Source organism: Scyliorhinus canicula, chromosome 11 (assembly GCF_902713615.1).
Source record: "Scyliorhinus canicula chromosome 11, sScyCan1.1, whole genome shotgun sequence".
Lineage (NCBI taxonomy): Eukaryota > Metazoa > Chordata > Chondrichthyes > Carcharhiniformes > Scyliorhinidae > Scyliorhinus > Scyliorhinus canicula.
In genome coordinates, this window is record NC_052156.1 from 103,683,484 (window position 1) to 103,711,125 (window position 27,642).

Here is a 27,642-nt window from a genome sequence, read left to right on the forward strand (position 1 = left end):
AGGCTGCAGAGAATTCTGAATTAAACTAGTAGAATTGAAAGTATTCGGATAACTTAAATTTTCCAGATGTATGAGCTGAGTTTGTATTGTTTAAACGTTGAGTGTTTGCAATTATTTCATGAAAATAGTGAAGTAGACGCCACAGCCCCAGATGACATTAGGCTGCTTTCCCCTTTGAGGGGGAGAGATGACTGGTGGTGATTTAACCTGAGGATTACCACACCTCGGGTGAGGGGCAAGGTTGAGAAGTGGGCGGGGGCTTTATCAATAGCTGGTAGGGAAATTCAACCCACGCTGCTGGCCTTGCTGTGCACAAACCAGCTGTCCAGCCAACTGAACTTAACCAACCTCCGATAAGTAGTACAATATGCATGTGGTGCAGACATGTGAACAGACATTGGTACAAAGAAGGTGATGGCCTAAAACTAGTTATGAAGACAACTTGAAATATTGGGCAGCACAAGTTGCCAATTAGCTGCATGTGATGGGGTCATGTTAAAACATGGGTCATGATGGCTATAAAATATAAGGTAAATTAAAATGTTTAAAAGCTAAAAAACTTAATTCTTGACTGTAGAGTTGATTATTTAAGAGAAGCATGAACAATCTCTGCCAGATATCTTGTGGATTGAATATGCGGCTAAGTATTGTGTCCAGTTTTAGATTCCTTATTTGTGGAAGGTTTGGAGGTAGTTCAAAAATTAATGGAATTTGAGAGAATGGGCTCCACAGTAGAAGATGAATATTGAGGCTTTGGAGATTCACTCGGATGCTGTCTGGTATGAGGAAATATAAACGCAACACGCCTTGAACAAGTTGGATCTTTGTCCATTGGAACATTGCAGTTTATGGGGCTATGTGATATGTGATGGGCTATGAAAGAAGGAACAGGGAAGGTGGAAGTAGGCTATTTTCAACAGTTATGGGGTCAATATCCCAAGGGTCTGTAAATACAAGATTAAATGTACTCGAACTAGGGGCCTCCCATTTATGACGGAGTGGGTAAATGTTACTAAGACTGTTCTGCCTGTGCATGTCGGGTAAATGGTTTGGTTGGGCTACGTAGCCTGTCTCTGTGTTCTAACTCTATGTACTTTTTCAATCGCTTGCCGGTAGCACAGTGGTTAGCACTGTTTCTTCACAGCACCAGGGACCCCGGTTTGATTCCCGGCTTGGGTAACTGTGCGGAGTCTGCACGTTCTCCCTGTGTCTACGTGGGTTTCCTCCGGGTGCTCCGGTTTCTCCCCACAAGGGCAGCAGGGTAGCATGGTGGTTAGCATAAATGCTTCACAGCTCCAGGGTCCCAGGTTTGATTCCCGGCTGGGTCACTGTCTGTGTGGAGTCTGCACGTCCTCCCCCTGTGTGCGTGGGTTTCCTCCGGATGCTCCGGTTTCCTCCCACAGTCCAAAGATGTGCGGGTTAGGTGGATTGGCCATGCTAAATTGCCCGTAGTGTCCTAATAAAAAAAGTAAGGTTAAGGGGGGGTTGTTGGGTTACGGGTATAGGGTGGATACGTGGGTTTGAGTAGGGTGATCATGGCTCGGCACAACATTGAGGGCCGAAGGGCCTGTTCTGTGCTGTACTGTTCTATGTTCTATGTTCTAAGTCCCGAAAGACGTGCTTGTTAGGAAGATTGGACATTCTGGATTCTCCCTCATTCCAGCCCTATAACTTTCTTTAAATTATCAATCACCATCACCATCCTAACACCAGTTGACTCAATTTGCCATTCCCTGGCCACAATCTCAGGTTGGACCAGCCCCTCATGACCTTGACATTCTGTTCAACCTTGAACCAAGCTTCTAAACCTTTGTTTATATCCACAAATGCTGGCTTACCAACCTGCCATCTTGATAAATCTTACTACTGCTGCCTTCTTTGAGGACTTCTGCTTGTTCCCAGTCCTCCAACATTTCATTTTAAATTCTAGTGTTTAAATTCCATGTCCACATCATCACCACTGCCACGCCATCACCATGCCCTCCCCCCAGCAGTCCATTGAAGACCCTCTTGCCCCAATTTCAGCCTCTTGTGTATGTTGCCCCATCATTGGCATCCATGCCATCAGCTGGCATGCCATCTCTTACCTTTAAAACCCGCTCCCAGAACAAACACAGATACCCCATCTGTTCTCTAGGTTTTAAATAGCATCAGACACATTTCTTTGTGAAATCTGCTGTAGAAATTCAAGTTGGAAGGAACACAGTGGTTATATGACTGGGTGAACAGTCCAGGTTATGTGACTGGGTGAACAGTCCAGGTTATGTGACTGGGTGAACAGTCCAGGTTATGTGACTGGGTGAACAGTCCAGGTTATGTGACTGGGTGAACAGTCCAGGTTATGTGACTGGGTGAACAGTCCAGGTTATGTGACTGGGTGAACAGTCCAGCCAAAATAGTTTGAATCACACAAATAGCACAAATGAGAATTTGAATTTACCTTGAAAGAAATACAGAAATAAGAAACTGGTATCTGTAAATGAGACTACAGGAGGAATCTTCCATTCCGAAGTCTAAATCCTGTGGTGGGCATGAATGGCAGTGAGATTCCAGGTGGGCACGAGATGACTGAACACAGGCGATCGTCCGATGTTCAGTTCCGTAATTAATCATCCACGAGGAGCACGGTAAATCCCATGATGGGTGGGTAGGAAGTTGCCTGCCCCACAGTACCACATGGGGCTGAACGTCCTGGCGCCATATTTAAATGGCACTCGAACAACCCGCGCTTAATTTGATCCAAGAGCTCCCCATTGTTCCTCGAGTGGTTGTGTGGAGTTTGCACTCTCTCTCTCTCTCTCTCTCTCTCTCTCTCTCTCTGCGTGGGTTTCCTACCACAGTCCAAAAATGTACAGGTTAGGTGAATTGGCCATCCTAAATTGCCCCTTAGGGTGGGGTTGCAGGATTAGCACGGGGGATTGGGCCCAGGTAGGGTGGTCTTTCAAAGGGTTGGTGCAGTCTCGAGGGGCCGAATGACCACCTTCTGTACTGTAGGGATTCTATTGAAGAGGTACTTGGTCCGATTCAGGAGAAGGTGGAGAAAATCAAACTCCAACTCTGGAGGGGACATCTGTTCATTACCCCTCCTCGGTTCTGTAAATGTTGGATAATCTGCCTTTATCCTTGGCAGGCAGGGTTTCTTTTTTCTTCAATGTCATAGAACATACAGTGTAGAAGGAGGCCATTCAGCCGATCGAGTCTGCACCAACCCACAATAAGCTCTCACTTCCACCCTATTCCCGTAACCCAATAACCTCTCCTAACCTTTTTTGGACACTAAGGGCAATTTAGCATGGCCAATCCACCTAACCTGCACATCTTTGGACTGAGAGAGGAAACCGGAGCACCCGGGGAAACTTGTGCATACACGGAGAGAACGTGCAGACTCCTCGCAGATTGTGACCCAGCGGGGAATCAAACCTGGGACCCTGGCGGTTTGAAGCCACGGTGCTATCCACTTGTGCTACCGTGCTGCCCAGATGTCTTTGTTGCACGTTTTACTGTGGTTGTAAAACGCGTTTATTGGAGTGTATTAACACGCCTCCGTATTCGACGTGTGCTTAACACTACTAGGCTCTGTTGTATGTATTTATTCAGCTTTAGGAGTCGCCAGTTGCCGTATAGACAACGTCACAAGTATTCCAAGGTCAAGTTCAAAGTAATAAAGACGATACACCGATTAGTAAGGTTCAAACGATCAATATTTATTATACAGTTATAATAAATACTCATGCACACACTAAGAGACTAAGCTATAACTAAACTTAAGGGAACAGAATACTTATCTAACAGGAACAGGCAAGGTCAGAGAACGAGGCCTTCGTCCTGGTCTTGTACTGCAGCCTTCAGCAAGCGTTCTGGTACTGGGGGTCTAGTGGGCTTGGATCGCGTAGCGAGCGTTGAACTTATGGTTTCGGCGGCTGGTGCTCAACGGCTGGAGTCAGGATGCAAGATGTCTATCAGGGCCGGAGCACGGGTTTAACAGACCGGGCTCTGTGGGGAATTTGCCTTTATACCCCTCTCTAATGTCCTTGCCCCCTTCTAGGCGGGCTCTACCTTTCGGTACCGATTGGAGCGTTTCCAAACGGTTACCTTCGAAATCCTCCAATGCGAGGGCCTTCCTCGATGTTGGGGGGTGGTTCCGATATTCTTTACTCTGGTGTCATCCTCTCTGCGCAACCAATTAAGTGTTACATTGAGATGGAAATGTTGCCATTGTTCGTGCCTGGATCTGGGCTGCCTCATCAGAATGCTAAGCGCTTTGCCATTAACACCTTTGGCTTGGAGATCTTGCACCTGGCCAGAAACTGGTTTGCTGCTTGCAAAATGCTAATTAGTTGAGAGCAGGCTGTCTGTTCTCACTAAACAGGCTTTTCCTTCTGTCTTCCATTTTACTTTGGCTCAGTGTCCATTTTGCGTGGCCAGCATGGCTACATTCCCTCCTTGTGATCCTCACAATCATAATATTGTGAAGGATCACCTATGTACGTTGCCTTCCTTGTGTTCTGACCTCTTGCCAGTTCCTGTTCTACTCTATCTTAAACTATGGGAAGAAGAGAAAAATTTTTAACTAACATTTCTACTTGGCCCTATGTCAAAGGGACATGCATTACTACAACTGGGAACCTCTACCTATCACTCTTAACCTTAACTTAACATTTCATCACTCTAAAACCTTAATCATTCACACCACAACATCACACTTCCCAACTCGGCAGTCGAGTATGGAACAATATAATACATGGCTGAACTTTTTATTTACAGAGTGTTGTAATCAGTGAGGGGTTGAGGGGTTTGGTGGAATCCGAAGATGGGGGATTGCACTCTATAGATGGGTGAGGTGCTGGAACGAGAGGCTCTCCTCTTCCATTTCCTCAACCTGAGGGTCTGTACTAGTATGATGAGGATCGCGATCACCAACAGTGATTCGATTATATAGGACATGGAGTACCACGTCATGAATTTAGTGCACCAGGTCTGAACCTCGCTGATCAGAGCTGAGCACTGGGGGTTTGCTGTAATTGAAACATTTACGGTGGGGGTTGTGGGGGAAACGTGTCTTGTTTCCACACATATACACATAACATTTAGAAACAATAGGTGGGTTTCCATCATTTTGCTGTTCTTCTTCTTTCTCTTCCTTCTTCCTCCGGTATTGACAATCCTGGCCTCGACCTCTGTCTCGTCCTTTGAAACCTTTGGGATCAAGCACAGTATCTGTCAATACACAGTTTAAGACCTTTACTTGTTAGTGCATCTGTCTTTCAAAACCTAATTGACCCTTTAAAATGACTGGCTAAGTCACACCCTGTGACTCCCCTCATTTTTTTTTTCAAAAAGCGAATTTAAAGACCAGCATACACCTAACAATCCTTCCCTCTGCGAGCCGTCTCGCAGGCTTTGCTGATTTACCATCCGAATGTTCCCGGATGTAAATAGCATGTGGGATGGCGGCCGAAGGGCTACCTAACTTAAAATGAAAACAAACTTTGAAACAAACTTCCGAATGAGTTGCGTATGGGCCGCGACGGGTACGAGTTGGATGGAATCCCCGGGTAGGGCGTGCTGTGCCATACCCGAGCTTGGCTGACCAAGGGTTGGTTCTCAGACAGGGCGGGTCCTCAGTGCCGTTTGTCCACTGCCTGAGTAACCTGGAAAAAAACGGGTACGAATGTGTTCATCATGACTTGCAGCCTCTATTTCGCCGAATAGAGGGGCACCTAAAAACCAAGGGAGCCAAGATGCTCCAACTGAGGACATCACTGAAGTTCTCAGAGATATCTGCGGACAAGCTATTTGGCGTGTAGCCTTACAACTTTGGAAAAGATCTCCAATCAAACCGAAGTTCTCAAAAGTTTCGGCAGACAAGCTAACGTGTATGTGAGGTGGTCACAATCTTTTCAGCTGAAAAGAAGATGTCCATCCTCCAGCTGAACAATGTACAATCCTGAAACAAAACAAACATAAAACGAAGACAAACATACGTGCAGGTTCCATCAGAAAGGACATCGTTTCCCTCAAACGATTCCTATTTTACATCATCTGGACACCTCACTTTGATTCTGCCTCTGTGAACAGGGTCACAAAGGGGTTGCCGTGTCGGGATTCAGACATTGCGTCGTCCTGCTCTCCCGGATCCCACACCCTTGTGTGGATCAGGCATGAAACTTTGGAATTGTGTGACCGGGGGTCACTCTCATCGTTACGGACAAGTCTGTACGAATTGTCCCTGTGCCATAATGTAGTGTCGAGTGTGTTGTCGGGGTAGTCGGGGTCGGGTGGTGGTTCTGGATATTTGAGGTAGGTGACTTCCATGGGGTCACTGGAGTCGGGGTCGTAGTTGGTGCAGTGTGGGCTGTATGGCTGTGTGCTGTCGCTGTCTTCAGAGTCAGTGTCAGTCCTGCTGTCTCTGCTGTGGCAGCTTGTGGGCGTGTCGGGGCGTGGTCTGTAGTGGTCTGTGGGCGGAGTCGTGGGCGAGTCCGTGGATGAACTGGTCTGTGAGGGGGATGGTGGAAAAGTGTTTCTGGTGGGCGGGGTGAAGTGTTCTGCTGCATCCAGCAGTACATGATGAGCATGGTTAGACTGTGTTCCATACGCCTTAAGCTGGTTAATATGAAACCACGCGGTCTTCCCATTAGGATACTTTATCCTGTAAACGGAGGGGCTAATTTTGTCCGAAATTGAGTAGGGACCGGAATATTTTGGAGCCAAAAAACTGCTGGGGTTATAAACAGATAACATTACCTGTTGTCCAACCTGGAATTCTGTGGTGTGTACGGTCTTATTGAAACAGGCAGTGCGTTGCTGTAGGCGTTTCCCTAGCTGGACTGCGGCTGCGATCTGTGCAGACCTCACAGTCTCAACTAGACCTTTAACTGCCTTTTCATGTGTGAGGGCCGTCACTTCGGGGCTTGTCATGTCCAGTCCTAAAAGGAATTCTGTACCTTTCATAGGGCGTCCGGTCATGAGTGTATGTGGTGTGTATCCTGTAGATGTGGAGACAGTGTTCCTTATGAACATAAGTGCAAATGGGAGCACTGAATCCCATGTTGAGTTATTCTCTTGAACCATTTTCCTTAGGGTCGTTTTTAGGGTCCGATTCATGCGCTCCACAATCCCGCTGGACTGTGGATGATACGCAATATGGAAGTTTTGTTTTATGCCGAATATTGTCAGGACGTTCTTCATGACCCGTCCTGTAAAGTGAGATCCCTGGTCCGAATCGATACTTCGGGGTAAACCCCATCTCGTGAAGATGTGGTGGGTCAGGATCTTTGCAGCTGTCTTAGCTGTGTTTGTACGTGATGGAAATGCCTCTACCTATTTTGTAAAGGTATCTATCACCACCAGAACATACTTATAGCCATTCCGACAAGGGGGCAATGGACCTATAAAATCGATCTGGAGGTTTGTCCAAGGGCCGTTAACTGGGCGAGTATGCCGAAGTTGTGCTTTCTTAGAATACCGCTCCGGGTTATTCTGAGCACAAATCAGGCAATTCTCTATATAGTGTGTGACATCTGTCCTGAGATTAGGCCACCAACAGAGTTGCCTGAGGTGCCTCGTGGTTGAATCAATTCCTTGGTGTCCGTGGTTATTGTGAAATAAAGCGATCATTGCATTTCTATCCTGCTGTGGGACCACATAAAGTTGATCCTTAATGATCACACCCTCATGTGTGGTCAGTGCGTGTTTAAAGTGTTCGTACGCAGGCACAAAGTTTCCCTTGAAAACCTCCCTGAGGTCTCTGTCCTGTTTCTGTGCTGCTACGAGATCTTTAACCTCTGTTTGTGAGACTTGTACTGCGCTCACAGGGGCGCTAGCTGGTGCGCTAGCTGGGGGGGTCCATAAGTGTCCTCTCCTGGAACCTGCCTTAGCCAATGCGTCGGCTTTTACATTCCCAGGGGGTGATGACCTATGGTGGCTGCGAACTTTTATTATGCCGAAGGTCCTGTCCTTCGCTCTCTCTAGAATGTGCTGAAGTAAGGGGGCTGATGGAAGGGGTTTTCCGTCTGCGGATACAAAACCTCTTGTCCTCCACAGGGGCAAAAAATCTGTTAGACTTTTGCAGACATATAAACTGTCCGAATATATGTCTGCTGGGCTGGGGAAAGAAGCGGGGTGGTCCACTATATACGCTATGGCTGCTAGCTCTGCTGCCTGCGCGCCTAAGTGACCAGGTAACTTCAGTGCTATGTCCTCGAGAGCGCGCCCCTGCGCGTCCTCGACGTAGATGCCGCATCCAGTGATACGCTCACCATTTAAAACTGTGGATGAACCGTCCACGTATATCTTGAGGGGTCCACACGTGTCTGTGTGTGGGGGGCCTTGTGCGGGGTTTCCTAGCTTCCTGGGGGGTGTTTTCGCTATGAAGGGGCCTGTGTTATGCAGGGGTGCTACAATTTCACAGTCATGGGGCTGTCCGGGGTATTGGAGGTTGTCTGCTAAATATGTGTGTGTGCGTGTCCGTTTTACAGTAATGTCCCGTCCTTGTAAAAGTAGGGTCCACCTAGCTGCCCTAATCTGGCTAACTGAACTGTCCTTCAGTCGACCGTCTAGTAGTAGCTGTGTGGGTGTGTGTTCGGTTAGAATGGTGATGGGGTTTAGTCCGGTTATGTATGAAAAGTACTGTACTGCCCAGAAGACAGCAAGGAGGTGCCTCTCACAGGCTAAAAATCCTTGTTCAACCGGGTCTAACAGTCAGGAGGCATAAGCCACTGGTCTTAGCTGCTCGTGCCGTTCCTGAAGCAACACGGCCGAGAGGGTCAGATCGGTGCTCGCTACCTCTATTGCGTAGGGTGAAAGTTGGTCGGGGACTAGCAGCGCGGGTGCTGCACTAAGGGCTCGTTTTAACTCCTCCACAGCGCCTGTATGCTGCGGAAGCCATTCCCAGGGGGCTCCTTTCTTAAGGAGGTCTGAGAGTGGGGCTACTTTTGTCGCGAATCCGTCGATGTGGTTCCGACAATAACCAACCAGTCCTAAAAACGACCGGAGGGCTGATACATTTTGGGGAAGGGGCAATTTGACGATCGAATCAATTCTTTTGAATTCGATCTCGCGTTTGCCGTGCGTGATGACTGTTCCCAAATACATCACTTGACTTTCCAATATCTGGGCCTTTCTGGGGTTAACTTTACATCCAATTGAAGTCAACAATTCCAGGAGTTCGGCCAGAAGCGAAATGTGCTCTGCCTTTGTGTCTGTCTGCAGTAGTAGGTCGTCTACATACTGTACCAGACATTCGGGTCGGGAAAATTTTTCTAATCCACTTGCCAGCTGTCGGTGGAAAATGGAGGGTGAATTGTGGAATCCTTGTGGGAGGCATGTCCACGTATACTGCTGAGTTTTAAAAGTGAATGCAAATTTGTATTGGCACGCTTTTGCCAATGGTATGGACCAGAATCCGTTACTGATATCCAATACCGTGAAGTACTTGGCGTTGAGACCCTGCTTGAGCATGGTCTCGGGACTAGTAGCTACCGTTGGGGCTACTGCGGGGGTTACTTTATTGAGTTCCCGATAATCGATGGTCAGACGCCATGATCCATCGGGCTTCCTCACTGGCCAAATAGGGCATTGTTGGTCGAGGCTACCGTTCTAAGTACACCTTGCTCCAACAAGCTACCTATAACCTTTTCTATTTCCACCTCTGCCTCGAGGGGAAATCTGTATTGCTTTTGTGGTCGGGGGTCCTGTCCGGTAACATGAACTTGTCCAGTCATTCTGCCACAGTCATGACGGTGACTTGCAAATGCTGTCCTGTGTTGTTCAGTAATGCTTTAATTTGTCTGTCTGTGTGGAGTGTAGTCAGGTCGAATGAGTACTCTCCCACTGCGCTAATCCGATTAGCGTAGTCTCCTACTGTGAGGGTGGCTGGTGCTCTGTCTGCTCTTGCCATTCGCCAGACACACTGGTTTACTGGGTCGAACGATAAGCTGTGTGTGTTCATAAAATCAATCCCTAGGATGTGTTCTGCTGTCCTGGGAAGATTTACTAGAACTACGGGGTGCCTTGTGGAAATGTTCCCTAGCTGAATTGCTATGGGTGCTGTAATGTGTCCCTGCTGCGAGTGTCCGGTGAACCCGCTAAGTGTAATGGTGGATGTGGTCGGCCACGTGTCTGCGTGTGCCGTGATCGTGGAGTTAATGGTGGTGCGGGAGCCTCCTGTGTCCCACAGTAACTCTATGGGCTTCCCTTTGACTTTCGCTGTGACTACGGGCCTCCCTGATGAGTCCCATAGTGTGTCACAGACCCAAGTGGGGGAGCCCGGACACCGTCAGTCCGTCTCGTCCACATTGGTGGGTCCTGACTGTACTGTAACATTATGGATCGGTTTTGACTTATTGCGGTTCAGAGTGCCTGTCTGCTGGCCTCTCTGAGATCGCTGGGGTGCATTGCACTCTTTAGCCCAATGCCCTAACTGTCCACAGTTATAGCATTCCTGTCCTTTCTGCTGAGGGCTGCTCTTGCCTTCATTTACCCATGCGGGCTTCTGGTGCTCTCTGACTGCTTGAATATCTGCAGCAGCCTGAGCCTCTTCTGGGGATCTAACTTTGCCTTTTTCCTGAAGCGATTGCTCCCAAGGACAACCTTTTCAGGACCCATTTCTCGTTATGGGCCTCTTCTGAGGGGTCATAGCTGTTGCAAGCGCTCTGTCCTGCTTCTGTTGCGTGGGAGATTATTGTGCGCGTCCATTTAACCATGTTTTCGCGGGTTAAATGCGCTCTATCTAATTGTCCAAAAACTGCGCTGAAATGAATCCACAGCCTTCCTGCGAATGCTGTGGGGTGTTCGGATCTTTTCTGTCTGCATTTGTTTAATCCTTCTACTGGGTCACCTCTATTGTACCCTATAGCATCTAAAATGGCGGTGTGCATCTCCTCTAGGCTGCCTCCTGCCACGTTCTGTGGGTCGGGGAGGGCTGCTACTACACTTTGGTCTAAACTCAGAACTGTGAGCTTAACCTGCTCTCTCTCATCCAGGCCGTACATGGTAGCCTGCTGTTTCACTTTTGCGAAAAATTGGTGGGGGTCTGCGGTGGGGAGGAACGGAGTGATCTTTTCACACGCGTCCCTTAGCTGGGTTACTGTTAAAGGGGTGGTGTAGGTTATGTCTGGGGCGCCTTCTGATTCGGCTTTTCTCTGCGTGGTTACGGGATTCATGGGTGCGGTTATGGTCTGAGCTGTGGGGGGTTGGGGTGCCTGTCGTTTCTGCTGAGCTGCTGGCGCACATGTTCCCTGAACATAACGCTGCGCTGTCTCACTTAATTCCTGCCAATCTGGGGCGTTTTCCCCATCTAACTGTGCTCCAAAGGTGCTTTGGAAGCCATTCTGCACCGAAAGCAGAGATTGCAGTTCCGCAATCTGTTTCCTGCATTTCGCGTGGTCAACTGTGCTTTGTCTTTGTTCGGTCGTTGCAGCATGGAGTGCTCTCAAAGCTGCTTTGAGATCAGAACATTGCCTCTGCAATGCCTCCACCTGCTTCTCCGATTCCTGTCTTATCAGAACGGCACGTTGCACGTCCTGATAGGCTTTCTCATACTGGGTCTGGGAACTGCTCAGATGAGCTAGACAAGACTGATGAGCCTTTTTGGCATCATCCACCTCTCTATCCTTCTCTGCCAACTTCCCTTTTAGATCCAGATTCTCCTTCTCGATGTCCCTGACATCGACCTTACTCATCCTATTCCTCTCTTCTAAATCTGTCCGGAGCGTCCTGATGACCTCCTCTGCGCCTCGCAACTGTGCCAAACAGGACACAATCGCCATCGGCTTGCGTGCTTTACCTAGGTTCTTTTTGTGTATTTGAGAGAGGTTCTCCCACCAAGTATGACCTATACTCCCGGGACCTGTCTCCTCATTTGCACAAAACTCTTTCCAAAGGGGCCATCCCTTTCCTTGTAAATATTTGCGGAGTTCCAGCTCCCACGTGGGACACTGGCCTACCCTGCTACTGTTGCTGGTCGCTGCGACCACAAACCTTTCTGGGTCCATCAGACGTTCCATTGCCTGCATGGCCATTTCCTCTGACTCTCTTTGTATAATTTGGAACAGGGGGTTGTTGGGGTTGTGTTTCAAGAAACGGGTACGGCTTACGCTATGTTCCGTTAACAAAACTACCGAAAGTTTGTCGCAACAAAAAGCTTTCAGTTTTACCTTACAGCCCTGTTAGTACGCATGCACTAAACACACTTCCGAATTACGCTTATTATTTTGAACACCTTGAATACTTGTGATCTCTTTCTTTCTCTGCAATTTGGAGTTCTAATTCAAATTTCAGGGTCCTGGACGGTGTGGGGTTTCCACTTACAACCGTGTCCCGCCAGGAGGTCGCCACTAAATGTTGCACGTTTTACTGTGGTTGTAAAACGCGTTTATTGGAGTGTATTAACACGCCTCCGTATTCGACGTGTGCTTAACACTACTAGGCTCTGTTGTATGTATTTATTCAGCTTTAGGAGTCGCCAGTTGCCGTATAGACAACGTCACAAGTATTCCAAGGTCAAGTTCAAAGTAATAAAGACGATACACCGATTAGTAAGGTTCAAACGATCAATATTTATTATACAGTTATAATAAATACTCATGCACACACTAAGAGACTAAGCTATAACTAAACTTAAGTGAACAGAATACTTATCTAACAGGAACAGGCAAGGTCAGAGAACGAGGCCTTCGTCCTGGTCTTGTACTGCAGCCTTCAGCAAGCGTTCTGGTACTGGGGGTCTAGTGGGCTTGGATCGCGTAGCGAGCGTTGAACTTATGGTTTCGGCGGCTGGTGCTCAACGGCTGGAGTCAGGATGCAAGATGTCTATCAGGGCCGGAGCACGGGTTTAACAGACCGGGCTCTGTGGGGAATTTGCCTTTATACCCCTCTCTAATGTCCTTGCCCCCTTCTAGGCGGGCTCTACCTTTCGGTACCGATTGGAGCGTTTCCAAACGGTTACCTTCGAAATCCTCCAATGCGAGGGCCTTCCTCGATGTTGGGGGGTGGTTCCGATATTCTTTACTCTGGTGCCATCCTGTCTGCGCAACCAATTAAGTGTTACATTGAGATGGAAATGTTGCCATTGTTCGTGCCTGGATCTGGGCTGCCTCATCAGAATGCTAAGCGCTTTGCCATTAACACCTTTGGCTTGGAGATCTTGCACCTGGCCAGAAACTGGTTTGCTGCTTGCAAAATGCTAATTAGTTGAGAGCAGGCTGTCTGTTCTCACTAAACAGGCTTTTCCTTCTGTCTTCCATTTTACTTTGGCTCAGTGTCCATTTTGCGTGGCCAGCATGGCTACATCTTCCTCCCTAAATTCCTTTTTGGGAGGGTAAACAGACTGATAACATATTTTATTTGGACGGGCAAGTATCATAGAATCTACGGCACGGAGACAGGCCCTTCGACTCAAACTGATCCTTGCCAACCAAAAGTCCCATCTAAGCTAACCCCATTTGCCTGCATTTTATATCCCTCGAAACCTTTCCTATTCATGTGTGTCCAAATGCCTTATTCTGCCCAACAGAACTCGGAGAATTCATAGGACAGTTTTACAGAGGGACAGACAGTCTGGAAGCCTTGTGCTGCCTAATTTGCTTTTTTATTATTGGGCGGCCAATATAGGAAGGGTGCTAGGTGTTGGTGTAGTGACCCGGAGGCCGCTTGGGTACAAGTTGAGGCAAGGTCATGTAAGGGGCCTGGACTGGGTGCGCTGGTGACAACTTCACTCCCGTTTTCGCCGACAAGCTATTCTGCAAGTCCAGTGGTTGTGTCCACTTTAAAAATAGGGAGGCATTTCAGACAGCATTTTAGACTGGGATCTTTGTCGAGGTTGGCTCCTATTTGTACTGTTGGAGCCGACAAGACTGGATGCTATGTTTGGGGTGTAGAGAAGGAAGAGGTGAGAAAGAATAGGAGACCTGTTTTTGAGGGGGGGGGGGGGGGGGCGATTCGTCAGCTTCAATGAATTAACAAGCTATCGGGGTCAAACTCGTTTAGGTATCTCCAGGTTTGGAATTTAGTGCAGAAGACTTTCCCAGAGGTGCTGCCAACATCACTAACAGAAAGGATCGGAATCTATGGGTGGATCCTATCAGAAGAATTAAGCTTAGTGGATGGAGTGAAAGCAAAGTGGGAGGGGAATCTCGGGGCCGATAATAGATGATGAGGTGTGGAGTGAGGCCCTTTGCAGGGTGAACTCCACGCCTTCATGTATGAACCTGGGCTTGATTTACTTTAATTTAGCATTTAGGGCACACCTATCCATGAAAAGATGAGTAGTTTTTTCCCCGGAGGTGGACGATAAGTGTGAGCGGTGCTTTGGGGGCCCAGACAACCACGTGCAAACGTGTTCTGGTCCTGTCCCAAACTTGTGAGCTTTTGGGTCTCCTTCTTTAGCACCATGTCGGGGATTCTCAATATCGAACTGGAGCCCTGCCCTTTGCTTGCTATGTTTGGGATGTCGGACTTGTTGAGGCTGCAGGTGGGGGCGGAGGCAGATGTCCTTGCCTTTGCCTCATTGATTCCCGGAAGTGAATCCTGCTGGGGTAGAGGTCTCCAGCCCCACCAAGTGCCCCAGCGTTCTTAGTGGATTTAATGGGAGTTTTTATACCTAGAGAAGATTAAGTGCACCGTGAGGGGATCGGTCACAGTCAGTTGCTAAGGGGGGTGGGATTGTGTTCTCTTTGTTTTTTTTGATCATCTTTGATATTTCAGGGGTTTTTAAAAAATGTATATGTTTCGTTGGATTTTGTAAAATTGGAAAAAAAATTAAACACTGCTTGATTAATGGTGAAGCTCAATAGGATGCCCTGAGGTTCAAGAAGATGCTACAGAAAGCAGGTCCTTCCCAGTGTTTTATTATTTCTCCTTTATTTGCCATAAAAAAGAAAATTACATTTGTTAAAACTTGGTGCTCAGTACCTGTGGATTCCGGATGTATTGAGTCCCAATATATTTCTTCAGCTGATGCAAATGTTATGATTTTCCTCCAACTTCAAGTATGAGTGGATAAATCCTATTTATTTCTTCCAGGAAGTGCCCATGCATCAACTGAATGGCAAGCAATATGGAGGAGTTGGCACAGCAGATTGCTGAACATTAAATGGCTGAGGTATGCAGATATTGTTAAGCCAGCTTTCTGAAAATTAACGATTTCAAAAGATGCTTAATGTGGTTTTTTTATTTTAGCTATCGTTGGATACATTTCATCATAGTTTCACGGTATGAAACTGGAGCGCATTGTATCCCGACTGGAAGAGCGAGATTGGGATAAATGGGTGTGATGGGGAATGTCAAGCATCAAATCGAAGCTTGCGTGTAGATTACCGGAAAACAAATTTAATGGAGCTGCCTCTTCAATTATCACGGGCAGTCATTGGCTTCATTAGATTTTGATATAGTCTTAATGTTGACTTTGCCAGTATGTATAGTAGCATTTGGAGGAATCTTCAATTATTACGGAGGCTGATTTTCTAAACCGCAATTAAAATTTTACTTTAAGGAAACTTTAAGTGGTGAACCATCAAGCTGTTACATCTCTGTTTCATTGTAAAATGTCGCACGGCTTGGAAAACATAAATTGTGGAACTAGTATCTGAAATATTTGCCCCTTAATGAGATTGGGGTATCAGACTACTTCAAAACTTGTATGGTTTAGAAGTAACTAAAAATATCACTAGCCATATTAATACTGTGGCTACCAGGGCAGGTCAAAGGCTAGGAATCCTACGGCAAGTAACTCACCACCTGAACACCTAAAGCCTGCCCACCATCTACATGGCATAAGTCAGGAGTGTAATGGAATACCCTCCACTTGCCTGGATGAGTGCAGCTCCAATGACACTCAAGAAACTTAACACCATCCAGGACAAAGCAACCCCTTCCACAAACATTCAAACCCTCCACACTGGCGAACAGTGGCAGCCTTGTGTACCATCTACAAGATACACTGCAGGAACTTGCCTAGGTCCCTTAGACAGCACCTTCCAAACCCATGACCACTACCATCTAGAAGGACAAGAGCAGCAGATACGTGGGAACCCCACCACCTGGAGGTTCCCCTCCAAGTCACTCACCACTCTGACTTGGAAATATATCACCGTTCCTTCACTGTCGCTGGGACAAAATCCTGGAACACCCTCTCTAACAGCACAGTGGGTGTACCTACACATGAAGGACTGTAGTGGTTCAAACAGGCAGCTCACCACCACCTTCTGAAGGATAATTAGGGATGGGCAATAAATGCTGGCCTAACCAGCGACGCCTACATCCTGTAAATGGATTTTTAAAAATGTGCATAATCTTTCATTGCAGCAAAAGTGAAAAACAACTAAACTTTTCATTTTGCAGTGTTTTGTCAGGTGTATATGATATATTAAGAATTTGAAAATGCATGGCCTATAATTGGGATCAAATTTGGTTTTCAGTTATGTTTGAGTTTTTAATCAGTAGCTATTCTTAGGTTTAGAGCCACCCCCATTCAACAAGGAGCTTGCAAATTCCTGCAAACCGAAGTGTGCCTTTACCTACTGACCAACTATAATGTGGTGAGACTTTGAGGCCTTGCAGTTATAGTCTGGTCTATTAAAACAGATCACTGTCACCTGATCTCATTGATCAAGAAGATGGACCCTATCAAATTGTGCCTCAGACTAAAAGCCAGGAGCACATTTAGTTTATATTAAATAGTATTAGCGTAGTTACATAATCCATTGTTTTCCTTAATGTCCAAGGAACATAAATACTCCTACTAACTCTTGACGTAAACCTAATTCTTGAAGCAATGACTCATTTCTTGTTTTCAAATTGTTACTCCGGAGCCAAACCAACACCTGATATACCATGGAACATTTGGTATAAGGCACTGTGTTCCTCATAACTGTATTCCATAATGACCCATTGTTTTCGATTACATTAGATGTTTGAATTGATTGAAGTGAATTGACTCATAGATCTGTGCCAAATTCCTTGCCCTTTAACATGAGTTCCCAACCAAGGACAATAATAAACCCTGTATATCAGGACCTTCCTGAACTGCACCTATCAATCCTTGCACTGTAAAAGATTCCAAAGAAGACAGAACCGTTATGATGTGTAGCAATTACATTTTATTCAGTTAATAAGAACACATCATGGTTGCAATTAGCTATCTTACTCACCAGCAAAGTATCATTCTTGGTGTTCAAGAATGGCCCAGTAAGTTTAACAAGTTAAAGTGACTCATACAAAGTCATAATGTAACTTGATTACGGGCAGCACGGTAGCATTGTGGATAGCACAATCGCTTCACAGCTCCAGGGTCCCAGGTTCGATTCCGGCTTGGGTCACTGTCTGTGCGGAGTCTGCACATCCTCCCCGTGTGTGCGTGGGTTTCCTCCGGGAGCTCCGGTTTCCTCCCACAGTCCAAAGATGTGCAGGTTAGGTGGATTGGCCATGATAAATTGCCCTTAGTGTCCAAAATTGCCCTTAGTGTTGGGTTGGGTTACTGGGTTATTGGGATAGGGGGAGGTGTTGACCTTGGGTAGGGTGCTCTTTCCAAGAACCAGTGCAGACTCGATGGGCCAAATGGCCTCCTTCTGCACTGTAAATTCTATGAAATATTCTATGAAATATTCTATGAAATTGATCCCATTGGGAGGGATGACCTCCGGAACCTTCCTTTTATACATCAAACTTGAACTTTTATTACATTTTGTTGGACCGTTAAGTAAGAAACGAGCAGGACTTGGTCATTTAGCCATTCAAATCTGTGCCATATAAATATGCCCAAATTTTGCCTGTAAAAAAATCAAGAGTGCAGGTAAAGCAATTCAATGTATTTAACTGTAGTCCTTCTTGTACCTTCAGGTTGTTTTCTTATGAGTGAAACAATGAAAAGACAGAAAAAAACAAAAATAATACACCATAACCAAAGCAATACAATTTTTCACAAACCAAAGTACCATGATAAAATCATGCAGAAAAGGTACTTATGCCCCTGAGCTTGTAGATGGCACTGAAGGAGGCAGGTTATGTTTAAGGCATATAGGCAAATCTTTGAAAATAATACACAGACTATGTTTGTCCAGATTTTTCTGATTGGTTGGTGGGTAGAGGATTGGTGTGCTTGCAAGTCTCTGCTAGTTTAAAAATAATTTCTTCACATGTATGGTACCTTAGTTTCATTGAGATCTAAGTTTTACATAGTAATTCACTTGTTTAGTATATCATGGTTCCCATTATATTTGACAGCTAACATTAACTTCCTCTAGATGGCTCACTATTCATGACACATTTACGTGACAGCATTAAGGCAGCACAGCGATTAGCATTGCTGCCTCACAGCACCAGGGACCTGGGTTCAATTCCGGCCTTGTGTGGAGTTTGCACTTTTTCCTCGTGCCCGCGCGGGTTTCTCCAGGTGCTCTGGTTTCCTCCCACAGTCCAAAGATGTGCAGGTTAGGTGGATTGGTCATACTAAAATTGTCCTTTAGTTTCCAAAGATATGCAGGTTATATGGGGTTGCAGGGATAGGGCGGGGGAGTGGGTTTAGGTAGGGTGTCCTTTTCTGAAAGTCAGTGCTCACTCGCTGGGCCGAATGGACTCCTTCTGTACTGTAGGGATGCTACGATTATAGGAAATGGAGTATATTCTCTTGTCTAACAAGACATTTCTGTCATGTTTGGCTCTGACAGCTTTTTAATCCCTATTTTCCTGCTTTTCATCCAAATATATTAATATTCATCTTGACACAAACTACGCTGATGTAATCTATGCTGGTATCCCAACTTGACACACTGCAACCTCAACACAGGTTCTAATCATGTCGGCAACGAATCTTAAAATTCCTCCAACAGAATGATCTGTCTCAGGGCTTCATAAGTTTCTTCTATTTTCAATTATAGCACCCACCTATCAAAATTACTTTGTTTAACCCTTTTGAATTTAATGTAAGTTTATCCAGACTGTTTCCTTGTAGCTCAAAACATTTGTCTGTACTCCTCCAGCACCAGCTCATAACCCCTAATATAGCTTTCTCCACTGTCTCTTGGTCCCCAGACTTTCCTCTGCCAAGAATGCATACTAATTCTACCTACAAGTTTAGACTGTAAGAGTAAGGTCCAAATGTTTTGTGGCCATTTCACCTGTTGAGCTGTTTTAGCACCACAAATGCCTCAGCATCTCTTTCATTGAATTTTGCTCGAGCTTGTACATATCTGAACTCCTCCTCCCCACGAGTTTCCCATCTAGAACCACATTCCTCTGCCACCTGCTCCAACATTTTGTTGCTGCTACCTGTGTGTGAAGTTGGAAGTGTCTCTCTCTTTTTGTCTTTCACCCTTGCTGCATGCTCCATTTCCCATTTAAAGTTCTCCCTTTTTCTTCCCGTTCCTCGCTTCCCTCTCTTTTGCCTCCCTTTCCCATTGAAAAGCTCTCTCATTCTCTTTCCTCTCTATCCCACTTTTTTTCCTGCATCTCTTAACTTCTATGCAACTTTTCTATGTTGCTTTGTAATTGAAGCTTCACTAATTGATTATCCTTGCTTATCAAAATATTGGGCACGGCTAAGCCCAAGCTTACAATTTTCTCAGCCTTCTTTGCCCCTGTAGATAATAATCATTATTAGTGTCCCAAGTAGGCTTACATTAACATTGCAATGAAGTTACTGTGAAAATCAGCTAGTCACTTACTAGGTGATAAGACTACTAATTTATCTGCCAATTCCATCTAATTTATCTGCCATTTCCATCAATTTGGTTTTAAATACGCTTTTCAAAATTGTTTTCAGATAAGATTGCGCTATGGTAGTAATAGCTTCGTTGAGAATTGGAGGCAGTTTCGCCAGCACTTTGGGTTGGGGGCAGGATCAAGGGAAATGTCGATTCGGGAGAACCATCGATTTGAGCCAGGGAAATGGGATGGAAATTTTCAGAGATAGGAGGAGAAAGCAATTACGACACAAAAGGATTTGTTTCTTGGGGTCGGTTTGCAAGATTGAAGGAGCTGGGAGCGAAGTATGGGCTGGAGTAGGAGGAAATATTTAGATACATGCAGGTTCGAGACTTTGCCAGAAAGGAGATACAGAACTTCCGGCTTCCACATTGCTGGCGGAGGTGCTGATGACAGGGGAAATGGAGAAGGGGGTAGTATCGGCGGTTTACGGGCTATTTTGGAAGAGGAGAAGGCACCCCTGGAAGGGCTCAAGACAAAGTGGGAGGAAAAGTTGGGCACGGGTATGGAGGAGGGGTTCTGGTGTGAGGTGCTCCGGAGGGTGAATGCCTTCACCTCACGTGCGAGGTTGGGGCTGATACAGCTGAAGGTGGTATATAGAGCAAACCTTACAGGGGTGAGCCGGCTCTTTGAGGGGGTAGAAGATGTGTGTGAATATTGTGTTGGGGGGGGAGGTGTGGGGGGGGGGGGGGGGGGAGGTGTGGGGGGGGGGGGGGGGGGGGGAGGGAGGGGGGGGGGGGGGGAGAGGAGGCAAACCACGTTCATATGTTTTGGTCCTGTCCAAAATTGGAGGATTACTGAAATGAGCTTTTAGGGTAATCTCTAAAGTGGTGCACGTGAAGCCAGACCCTCGGGAGGCCATATTCGGGGTGTCTGACAAGCTGGGGTTGGAAATGGGTGCGGAGGCAGATGTTGTCGCCTTCACCTTGTTGATCGCCCGAAGGCGGATTCTGTTAGGATGGAGATAACCTCTCCACCCTGTGCCGTGGCGTGGTGGGGGGACCTGCTGGAATTCTTGACTCTTGAGAAAGTCATATTTCAACTGAGCGGAAGGATGGAGAGGTTTTACAATTCATGGGTGTTATTCATTATGCAGTTTTGAGAATTGGATTACATCGAACATTGTGGGGGTCTGGGTGGGTTGGGGGGATTGTATGTGTTAATGGTGACTATGGGTGATTCCTGATTCCTTTTTGTCATTTCTTTATGTTAACATGCAGACTAATGTCTGGGGGTTTGGTGGGAGTATGGGATCATTGCTATTGATATGAGAATTGACATTGCATTTGTTACTGATTGTTGTTTATTGTTGGGTGTAAATTTGGGAGAAAATGTGAAAAAGGAGGAGAATAAAAATATTTTTTCAAAAAAGGTAAGATTGAGCGAGATCAAAGACAAAGACCCAACGGAATGTGGGTCATACAGACCCATATCTCTGCTGAATGCAGACGCCAAAATACTGGCCAAAATCCTAGCCAAAAGGCTAGAAGACTGTGTACCTGAGGTGGTCACAGAGGACCAGACGGGCTTTGTCAAAGGTAGACAGCTGACCGCGAACATCAGGCGCCTGCTGAACGTGATAATGACCCCCTCCGGGGAGAGAACACAAGAGGTGATCGTCTCCCTGGACGCAGAAAAGGCCTTCGACAGAGTCGAGTGGAAATACCTCATAGAGGTACTGGAGCGGTTCGGGCTTGGAACAGGGTTCACCGCTTGGGTAAAGCTCCTGTACAACGCTCCCATGGCGAGTGTACAGACCAACAATACCAACTCCCAATACTTCCAGCTGCACAGGGGCACCAGACAAGGATGCCCACTGTCCCCGCTGCTGTTCGCACTAGCAATTGAACCGCTAGCAATCGCGCTCAGGGCAGCAAAAAATTGGAGGGGGATCCGAAGGGGAGGTAGAGAGCACAGAGTCTCACTCTATGCGGATGATCTGCTCCTCTATATCTCGGACCCACAAAGCAGCATGGACGGAATCATCGCGCTCCTGAAAGAGTTTGGAGCCTTCTCGGGCTACAAACTCAACATGAGCAAAAGTGAGATCTTCCCAGTACACCCGCAAGGGGGGGGGGGCAGGGGGGGGGGCAGCACTAAAGGGGCTGCCGTTCAAACAAGCCCGACATAAATTCCGCTACCTGGGGATCCAAATAGCCCATGACTGGAAAGGGATCCACAAATGGAACCTCACCAGCCTGACGGAGGAAGTTAAAAAGGACCTGCAAAGATGGAACACACTCCCGCTCTCCCTCGCGGGGAGAGTTCAGACGATCAAAATGAACGTACTGCCCAGGTTCCTCTTCCTGTTTAGATCCATTCCGATCTACATCCCCAAGGCCTTTTTCAAAGCGCTGGACAAACTCATCATGGCGTTCGTATGGGGGGGTAAAAATGCTAGGATCCCAAAGAAGGTCTTACAAAAAACAAAAACCAGGGGAGGGTTAGCCCTCCCGAATCTACAATTCTACCACTGGGCAGCAACAGCCGAGCGAGTAAGGGGATGGATCCAGGAGCCAGAAGCTGAGTGGGTGCGTGCGGAGGAGGCCTCCTGCATGGGAACCTCCCTCCGGGCCCTCGCCACGGCAGCACTCCCATCCCCACCCAAAAAACACTCCAGCAGCCCAGTGGTGACAGCCACCCTCCAATCCTGGAACCAACTGCGGCAGCAACTTGGCCTGACCAAAATGTCGAACAGGGCTCCCATCTGCAACAACCATAGGTTCAAACCAGCACTGACCGACGCCACCTTCAAAAGGTGGAGGCAGGACGGGGGGACACTGACAGTCAGTGACCTATACACGGACGACAGGATCGCAACACTGGACGAACTGACAGAGAAATTTCAGCTAGCTGGGGGGAACGAGCTACGGTACCTGCAGCTCAAAAACTTCCTACGAAAGGAGACAAGGACGTACCCACAACCGCCACGACAGACACTACTGGAAGACCTACTGGACGCAAGTATCCTAGAGAAAGGGAACTGTAGTGACATGTATGACCGACTGGTAGATAGGGACGACACCGTACTGGACGCAACAAGGAGGAAATGGGAGGACGACCTGGGGATGGAGATTGGGTGGGGACTCTGGAGCGAAGCACTGCATAGGGTCAACTCCACTTCCACGTGCGCAAGGCTCAGCCTGACGCAACTAAAAGTGGTACATAGAGCCCACTTAACAAGAACCCGTATGAGTAGGTTCTTCCCGGAGGTGGAAGACAGATGTGAACGGTGCCAAAGAGGCCCGGCCAACCACGCCCACATGTTCTGGTCTTGCCCCAGACTCGTGGAGTACTGGACAGCCTTCTTCGAGGTAATGTCCAAAGTGGTGGGAGTGAGGGTGGAGCCATGCCCGATAGTGGCGGTCTTCGGGGTTTCAGAACAGCCAGATCTATTCCTGGGGAGGAGGGCAGACGCCCTTGCCTTTGCCTCCCTGATCGCCCGCCGTAGAATCCTGTTTGGCTGGCGGTCAGCAGCACCGCCCAGAGCTGCGGACTGGCTGTCCGACCTCTCGGAATCTCTCCAAATGGAGAAAATCAAATTTGCCATCCGAGGGTCGGACGACGGCTTCCACAGAACGTGGGAGCCATTCATGCAACTGTTCCGGGACCTATTTGTGGCCAATGTACAAGAGGAAGAATAGTCGGGGGAAGGTAGCGGGAGGGGGGGGGGGGGTTACAGGTTCGTTACGGGGGTTCGATGGCTAGCTAAGGCCCAAAACCAAACTAAATAAACATGTTGAGGGGGGGGGGGGGGCGCAGTTACTACTACGAAGATGCTTACCTGTAAATATGTATGTTAATTTTTGCGTGTTTGTTTTTTTTTTTCTTTCTCCTAACAATTTGTAATTTGTTCAATAAAAAATATGAAAACTGAATAAAAACATTTATAAAAAAAAAAGATTGAGCGAGATCCACACTGATATCTGCGAGGGTGTCCCCAACTTGGAACACAGGTTCAGGGGCATATAATTGTGTTTTTCGAATGGTGTGAGGAGTCAAGTGAAACCCCAGTGAGAATAAGCAGCCCAGTCATCGTGTAACAATTATTAAAGACTATTTATTACTCGAGCAGGATTATACTACGTTAAGACAGTTAAGTAAAATGGCGGCATGGTAGTACAGTGGTTAGCACTGTTGCCTCATAGCGGCAGGTTTGATTCCCAGCTTGGGTTACTGTCTTTGCGGAGTCTGCACATTCTCCCCGTGCCTGCATTTCCTCCGGGTGCTCCGGTTTCCTCCCATAGTCGAAAGATTTTGTTTGGTGAATTGGACATTCTGAATTCTCCCTTGGTGTACCCAAACAGGCGCCGGAGTTTAGCGACTTGTGGAATTTCACAGCAACTTCATTGCAGTGTTAATGTAAGCCTACTTGTTACATGAATAGAGATTATTCTTAACACACAGTTTATTCAGAGCGTACCCCTTGTTCTACAGTGTATACCGTTCCTGAACTCCAGACTCTCTCTTTCCCCAAACAACAGTCAAATTATATAGATCTACAAGTCAAAACCAATTTACAGTGACCACACAGGGATGATAACCAAGTCTGGGAGATGTCTTGCCTTGTCCTGGTCCAGTTAAATTATTTAAGTCTGCTCTATGAAGGTTTCTGCATTACCTTGGCTCTCAGACTTGGAGACTGTTAGATATAAACTGGCCTCCACGCTGCTCGATGCAAACTGGCATCTGAGGATGATGGCAGTTATACCATTGCTCCCCTTTGATTCTGCCTTCTATGTATTGGGCTGTCTGTCACTATCAAATTCCTTGGATTCTTACGAGTTTAGCATGCGTATACCTCCCTGATCTCCCAATCGTCCTGGTAAACTATTTCTTGCAATAGGCGATTCACACCTAATACCATCTTCGTAGAATCTAATCTGCTAATCTCGTTACTGGGAAAGACTCATCCGGTCTGCTGTTACTAGGCAGATTTGTACCTGTTGCTGGACAGAGTGCATACTATTATGCTTTGTTAGATTCATATTACTGCTGTTACTCGGCAAATCCATGACGAACTCAAGTAATTATTTCCCAAGCAAACACCTCATTTGACTTTCTTCCAAGGTCTTCTGGATCAGCAAAATCCATATTCTCACGTTTCTGAGTAGGATAAGTTTATTTCTAGGTTTATTTTTAACCTCTGTCAATGCTTTTGTTGTCTCCACATTTGATTATCTTATTGCTTTTCTGGCTGTTCTTTTTCCAACTTCAGTGAACTCTAGTTCTTCAATTCCTTTGTTTCCCAAATCCTAACCCACACCAAATGCTATTTACCCATTACCCTGACATTGGTTCCCAGTTCACCGGTTCCTTTATTTTAATAACATTCGCCCCATGTTCAGATCCTTCCATGGACTCATCCTTCTCTTTTTTTGTCGAGATATACAGCTATCCAGGAATTTTATGTCCTTCCAGCTCAGGCCCCTTGTGTATTTTCCTTTGCCCAACCATTGGCAGCCATGTCTTCGGTAGTATTGAACCTTAATCTTTGGGATTCCCACCCTAAATGCTAGCACCATGTAGAGTTGAATATATAATGCTGTCCCTGGTAATGTCTGTGCGTCTGCACGTTCTCCCCGTGTGTGTGGGTTTCCTCCAGGTGCTCCAGTTTCCACCCAGTCTAAAGATGTGCAGGTTAGGTGGATTGGCAATGCTAAATTGCCCTTAGTGTCCAAAAAGGTTGGGTGGGGTTACTGGGTTGCGGGGATAGGGTGGAGGTGTGGGCTTAGGTAGCGTGCTCTTTCCAAGAGCTGGTGCAGACTCGATGGGCCAAATGGCCTCCTGCACTGTAAATTCTGTGACTCTATGACCCCTTCATCAGGACTGAATTGTAACCCAAGTTCCTCATCCAGCACGAGAGAAGGGTGTGGAAAATGCAGCCTGAAAACAACAAAACAATGTACATCACTTGCTATGAAGGCAAGTACTTTTGGCTTTTTGACAACCTTTTGCACTTCCTTTTAGCTAATACACCTGCCATATTGTATCCAAAATTTGCTGTTTCCAAATTATGTAGTTTTCTCGCACCGTTCTTGGTGATTGATTTACTCCTACTGTTTTCTTTGCGAGCTGACGTTCTTTTAACATAACCAACTGCAGTAATTGTATGTTTGTAGCCACTGAGGTGAAAGTTTTAAGAACCTGCGAACACAACTAATGCTTTAATTCTTTTGATCTCATATAGATCCAAAGGAATTAGATTTCCTGAAAAGAAAATGAACCCTGTAACCTACTTGAGTAGGCAGAAACAGGAGAGAATTTGATTCCTGAATGCCCTACCAAAATTGGCCACTCCCCTTCTTAAGCACCGGCCATTTTCTGCCGTTGAAAATTACTGACTTTTTAAAAATATTTTTTTGGATGGTCAATATTATACATAAGCAATTTTTGAAACTTTTCTACATTTAGGTGTGTATTCATCTGTTTTATAAAACCATAACACAATTATGGGTACACTCCGATAGAAAATGTACATTTGTTCTAAAGCAAAATATAGGGGCAGCAGGGTAGCATGGTGGTTAGCATAAATGCTTCACAGCTCCAGGGTCCCAGGTTCGATTCCCGGCTGGGTCACTGTCTGTGTGGAGTCTGCACGTCCTCCCCCTGTGTGCGTGGGTTTCCTCCGGGTGCTCCGGTTTCCTCCCACAGTCCAAAGATGTGCGGGTTAGGTGGATTGGCCATGCTAAATTGCCCGTAGTGTCCTAATAAAAGTAAGGTTAGGGGGGGGGGGGTTGTTGGGTTATGAGTATAGGGTGGATACGTGGGTTTGAGTAGGGTGATCATGGCTCGGCACAACATTGAGGGCCGAAGGGCCTGTTCTGTGCTGTACTGTTCTATGTTCTATACAGGTATAACCATGTTAATTTATAACCCCGCATTTACATGCATAATTATCAACAGTCACTGGACAACATGATTTGATGGTATCTAGGCTGCAACGTTGGAATATATTGGCAAGCGCTTGTGGGCCTGGGAAATTAGCAATGATTTGGCTGTATGCAGGGAGTCAGTCGGTTGGAGAGTTTATCAAAAAGGCAGCATCGATACATGGGCTACCGGGGGGAGGGGGGTGGATTGGTTGGCGGGGGCAATGTGCTGAATGGCTCCCTTTGGTGCTGCAAGATTCCGTGAACTCAATGATCTTATTTTAATTCAAACTTTCACCTGCACTCAGCAACTGGGCCTTGGTTTAATACCTCCATTTGAGTGAAAAATATGAGAAGATGAGTCGAGCAAAAGTGAAGAGCCAACTTGACAACTCTTGTGCCCCTGAAATGGGGCATTAGTAACAAAGAAAATGGGCAAAAATTGGTGCTGCTGGATCATCGTTCATTTGTTTCTAGGCAGTAGAGGCTCCTGCTGACACAGGTATGAGCTTCATTTCAAATATTCTGATGTGGCAAAAGTCACATCATTTTAATGTTCTTTTCAGATTTCCACCTTTATGGGCTTCACAGGATAGGTACTGCGATGTTTCCTCTCATGGGGGCATCTAGAACTAGGGCTCCTGGTTTAAAGATAAGTGGTTCCCCATTGAAGAATGAGATGAGGTGGAATTTCTTATCTGAGGGCTGTAAGTCTTTGAAACTCTCTTCCCAAGGAAGCAGTGGAGCCTGTGTCATTAAATATATTAAAGGCTGAGTTGGACAGATTTTTGTTCTACAAGGGAGTCGAGGGTTCTGTGGGGCAGGCAGAAAGTGAAGTTTAAGGCACCATCAGATCAGCCAAGATCTCGTTGAATGACTGAGCTCGCTCGTGGAGATAAATTTGCCTAGTCCTGCTCCTTTATCTTATATTTGTTAGGCAGCAGGGCTATATTATGGGTGTCTGAGGTTGCTAGACTAAGCTTTTCTATATGGAGGTATTTAAAGGACCAGCAGCAACTTTTGGATATGATTTTAACTTTGTTTCCAGTTGTGTTTCTGTTGCTTTGACAGA

General features: G+C 46.6%; 1 protein-coding gene across 15 annotated transcripts in view; it reads left to right on the plus strand.

Moving 5' to 3' along the window:
• LOC119973238 (nuclear receptor subfamily 2 group C member 1-A-like) overlaps positions 1-27,642 on the plus strand; it is a 164,872-nt gene that overhangs the window by 67,888 nt on the left and 69,342 nt on the right. For all 15 annotated transcript variants that reach the window (XM_038810933.1, XM_038810936.1, XM_038810945.1 and 12 more), the window contains one exon: positions 15,022-15,100. In XM_038810933.1, the coding sequence (XP_038666861.1) occupies positions 15,092-15,100 (9 nt within the window). In that variant the 5' untranslated portion in view covers positions 15,022-15,091. The remainder of the gene's footprint in view (positions 1-15,021; positions 15,101-27,642) is intronic.